This window comes from Gavialis gangeticus, unplaced genomic scaffold (genome assembly GCF_001723915.1).
Source record: "Gavialis gangeticus isolate Ggan-Ray unplaced genomic scaffold, GavGan_comp1, whole genome shotgun sequence".
NCBI classification, from domain to species: domain Eukaryota; kingdom Metazoa; phylum Chordata; order Crocodylia; family Gavialidae; genus Gavialis; species Gavialis gangeticus.
In genome coordinates this window covers 24942461-24946401 of record NW_017728996.1, presented here as the reverse complement: position 1 = coordinate 24946401, position 3941 = coordinate 24942461, and the positions used below count along the sequence as shown (strand labels likewise).

General features: G+C 39.2%; 1 protein-coding gene across 2 annotated transcripts in view; it reads right to left on the bottom strand.

The window, feature by feature from the left end:
* CEP152 (centrosomal protein 152) overlaps positions 1 to 3941 on the bottom strand; it is a 59102-nt gene that overhangs the window by 22034 nt on the left and 33127 nt on the right. The window contains exons 13-17 of one of the 2 annotated variants that reach the window (XM_019504179.1): positions 2958 to 3083; positions 2701 to 2831; positions 2365 to 2493; positions 2062 to 2197; positions 48 to 185 (exon numbers count right to left, since the gene is read on the bottom strand). In XM_019504179.1, the coding sequence (XP_019359724.1) occupies positions 48 to 185; positions 2062 to 2197; positions 2365 to 2493; positions 2701 to 2831; positions 2958 to 3083 (660 nt within the window). The remainder of the gene's footprint in view (positions 1 to 47; positions 186 to 2061; positions 2198 to 2364; positions 2494 to 2700; positions 2832 to 2957; positions 3084 to 3941) is intronic. The other variant, XM_019504178.1, reaches the window with a different exon arrangement.

Genomic DNA, 3941 nt, shown 5'->3' with positions numbered 1-3941 from the left:
TTCTCTTTTTCCCATTGGGCTCTTGCTAACGTAACTTCAATTTCAACCTGTTGCTTTGTATCAACTTCTCTCTCTTTCAGCCACTGTTTTTTTGCTGCTATAATAGACTTCCTGCATTTTTCTTCTAATTCAGTCCTCAGGTAGTTAAGAGCATCTTCTTTTTCTTCCAATAGCTGTTTCTTGAGCTAGGCAAAATTTAGAACATGCAACTGAACAACTTCATACCACACCACCACTGAGGGCTGATCTTTCAGAGTTTTCCAACTACAGCTCGCAAACAGCTGCTCCAAAAAGAAGCAATTAAAGGTATGCAAATATATCTGACTAATATTCTAGATCCTGTCCAATGCATCAGCAACATCATGTTAAGAAATTTGGTTCTTGATAAGGAACAGCTGTTTTATAAATGCGACTGCTGTACGAAGGGGGTGTTGTTCTACTCAATATTGGTGTTAATCAAAGTATGTTGGAGTTGCAACTGTTTTCCATACTTTATTAAGACAAGCTAAACACCACAGGCTCTTCTAAGTTCGTACATATATGGCAAAGAAAAATAAAAATATATCCTATTAAAAACAGTTAACCTTAAATCACCATCATTATACAAGAATAGAGTTTGCTTTCAGATTATGTGGAATTTGCAGAGCTGGAAATCAGAAAAATATATATTATTACCCTAAGTGCCAAACAAGTTTGACACAAAAGAAACTAAAAAAAAACCCTCTTATGCTGCCACTTCTACACAGTGGCACTAGACAGGACTGATGTGGCAAACAAACAGTTTCTGAAATCAGAAGTCTAACCTTCCTATTTCTTGTGGGCCAGCTGTGAAGAGAAACCCAGTGTATTACCAGCACAGTGAGACATATGCATGTTAAACTCCACTGCCCCCGCACCACCCACCGCTGCTATTAGAAAAGGGCCTCGCCACTCTCTCCTGATCAGCAGGGAAGCTAAAACCACTGTTTTAAACATGGCACTGTTTTTGCCTCCCCACCAGTCAGCAGCAAACAGCAGGGCCATCTGGGGCCCCTCAGCCAAACCAGCAGTGGGAGGGAAAAAACGGAGCCATATTTAAAACCAGTTTTCGTCTCCCTGCTGATCTGGAGCAAGCCGCAAAGCAGACCTCCTCTACCAATCAGCAGAGGGGGAGGGAGAGCCAGGGAACCTGCAAAATTCAAGGAGCCACAGTGCACCCCACTTCTGCTGTGAATTCAGTAGGAACCTAGAATAACCTTAACAGTAAAAATGCATGCCATCAGTCACTGATTTTGGCAGGTCCAAAATCTGGTCTATTATTTTTAAATGAAAGCTCTCAACAACATAACACTAAAGCTTGTCAGGTTTCCAACCTAAATGAACATTTGGGAAGAGGCAGTTACTTAAACCAAGATTTCAGATGCATGATCTGCTTAATCATGTGACCTACAGAATATTTCCAGGTGGTCCAGATTTTAACTTGCATTTCAAAATGAAGGCAGGCTTCACAGCTGTCAAGCAAACTTCTCATACATGAGCATAGTATACGTCTAAACAGAGCGGTCTACATGCCTAAGTCTAGAGACAGTTTCAAAAGCAATGATTTTAAAGGAATTAACTCCACTATATCCCATTACTTCCCCTAGATTATCAGTTTAGAAGTCAAACAGCAGCAATCAAGAGTCAGCATTATCAGGGTAAGAAATGAGGAACAGAAGAAGACAGACAGACTGATGAAAATTAAGGGCAAGAATAGCAGTAACTCTGAAAAGGAGCAAATTTCCTCCATCTAATCCAAAGTATGTCAGTACACTAGGAGTAAACAGATAGGTAAATTGTAGACTCTAGCCTTTAGGTAGTAACTGCGGTTTCTCTCTAACGCAGCTCGCAATTAGCATGAGCTGCAGGCCAACTTTGGGATTTATACTCTAGTCTACAGACAAGTATATCCACTTAGTGAATCTGACATCCCTGCTGTTAACATATCAGTCAAATTAAAATTCAATCATACTTTTTTTTTCCAACTAGTTTAGATGCACAGCACTCTGAAAAAGTGCCAGTTACAGACACTTTCACTTATACCTTCTCTTCCTTGGATTGCTGTTCTTGCTCAATCTTCCTCCTCAGAGTAGTTTCCAGGGTGTCTTTCTCTCCACAGACTGCTATGTAACACTCTTTCACTGCAATTATCTCCTTGTTCAATACTTCTATGTTAGCCCTTCAAGATAGAAGTTACTTATTTTTAGTTGCTATTCTTTCAACTCACAGGAGCACAGTCAGTTCAAATACTTTGCTTTTTGAAGTTATAAAAACCTTGACTGAGGAGGTAAGCTTAATGGCAGACCCTCAGATTTGAAAGAATGACAAAAACTAGTGGTGTCTTACTTTAACTGAGAAATGGTCTCTTCATACGCCTGAATAAGTTGTTCTTTCTCTGTAGCATGCCTCTCCAGGAGGTCTTTCCAAAGCTGGGCTTTTGCATCTTCATGATGTTGCTGATAGGTTCTTTCACACCTAGGATAGGTGGTAAGGATATGGGAAAGCAGGGGTGGCCGGGGGAAGGAGACAGTACACAAGTGACTCCTTGCACCTTGTTTCTGGCAAGGAATTCAAGGGTAAACATTCCCCTCACAACCCAAAGGGGATACAAAAAGTTCTGGTATAGTTTCAATATCAAAAACCAGAAGGAGGTGTTAAAATACGTACAAATGAAACACTTACCTGTCAATGGCTTCCTGCTTATCCCGATCAAAGTCCTGAATCATTTGTCTCATTTGACTACATAAATCTTGGTTTGCACTTTTCAGTTTTTCCTCATTTGCTTTAAGATTCTGAATTGACGAACTATGATTCTATGCAAATGAAAGAATCAGATCATGAAATAATTTTAACCAATGCTAATTTTAACCAGTTTGAATTTCACATTCTGGAACAATAACTGGTCACCTTTGTCTTGGGAACTGCAAGTTTAAACTGACCTCAATTTCTTGATGCAAAGCTTCATTCATCTCCCGCAGTCTCCGAATTTCTTCCTTAAGATTATCAGAAGCAGAAGGATTGGACCATAAGATACCAGTATGATTTTCTACATTATTCACTTTAGTCTGTAAAGAAAAAAAGTCAGGATAAGTGATCAGGCATATATGGACTTATACCTGCTTTAGAAATTAAAGTGGGATGCTTTCATATCTTAGGCAAATAGTTGTTCTTAAACCAAAATGGTAGAAGGCAATGATATGGACTGAATACTTGTAAATTATGATTTTTCTAAAGGCCTTCAGGTTTCACTCAAAAAGTACATGGCTCAGTATCCTAGACCTAAGCTGAAAAGGCATCACCTAATGGAGACAGCAGGCCTTTCTCGTGGGATCTTGTGAAACCCACCTCTCCAGGTCACAATTTTCCAGAGGCTTTATATAAAGAGAGAAATTGTAAAGTTTGCCCAATTTATAAAAAGCATGCTTCAAAGAACAGCATTCAATATGGAGGGGGCAGGGGAATATAGGAGAATGAGAAAAGATCAAGTTACAATTAATACTAAATAAAGTCCAGGGAACTGCTAGATGACCTTTAACAGATGCTTGCTGATACCAAGCTTTTGAGTGAATTGTGTGTATACACATTACATTAAACCTATGATCTCACATTACATTAAACCTATAAACTCTCAAGGAAAGTGCTGCTTTTTAGCATATAAAGACTTGCTTTTCCCCAAAACAAAGAGAGAGCATAACCAATTTACTAAAGTGTACTAGCATGCACTAGAATCTTAATAAGAATAAAACACATGCCAAAGTTCTGATACATCTTTCAGCTATTTCTCCCACACAGATTATAGAATAGGTAGCAGCGGAACACGATACTTTCCTTGAAGTTAATAGATTAATTTGCTTTTGTGGATTAAACATTAAGAGAAATTACTTATATTCTCATGGTGGGGGGGGGGGGGGGGGGGGGGGGAG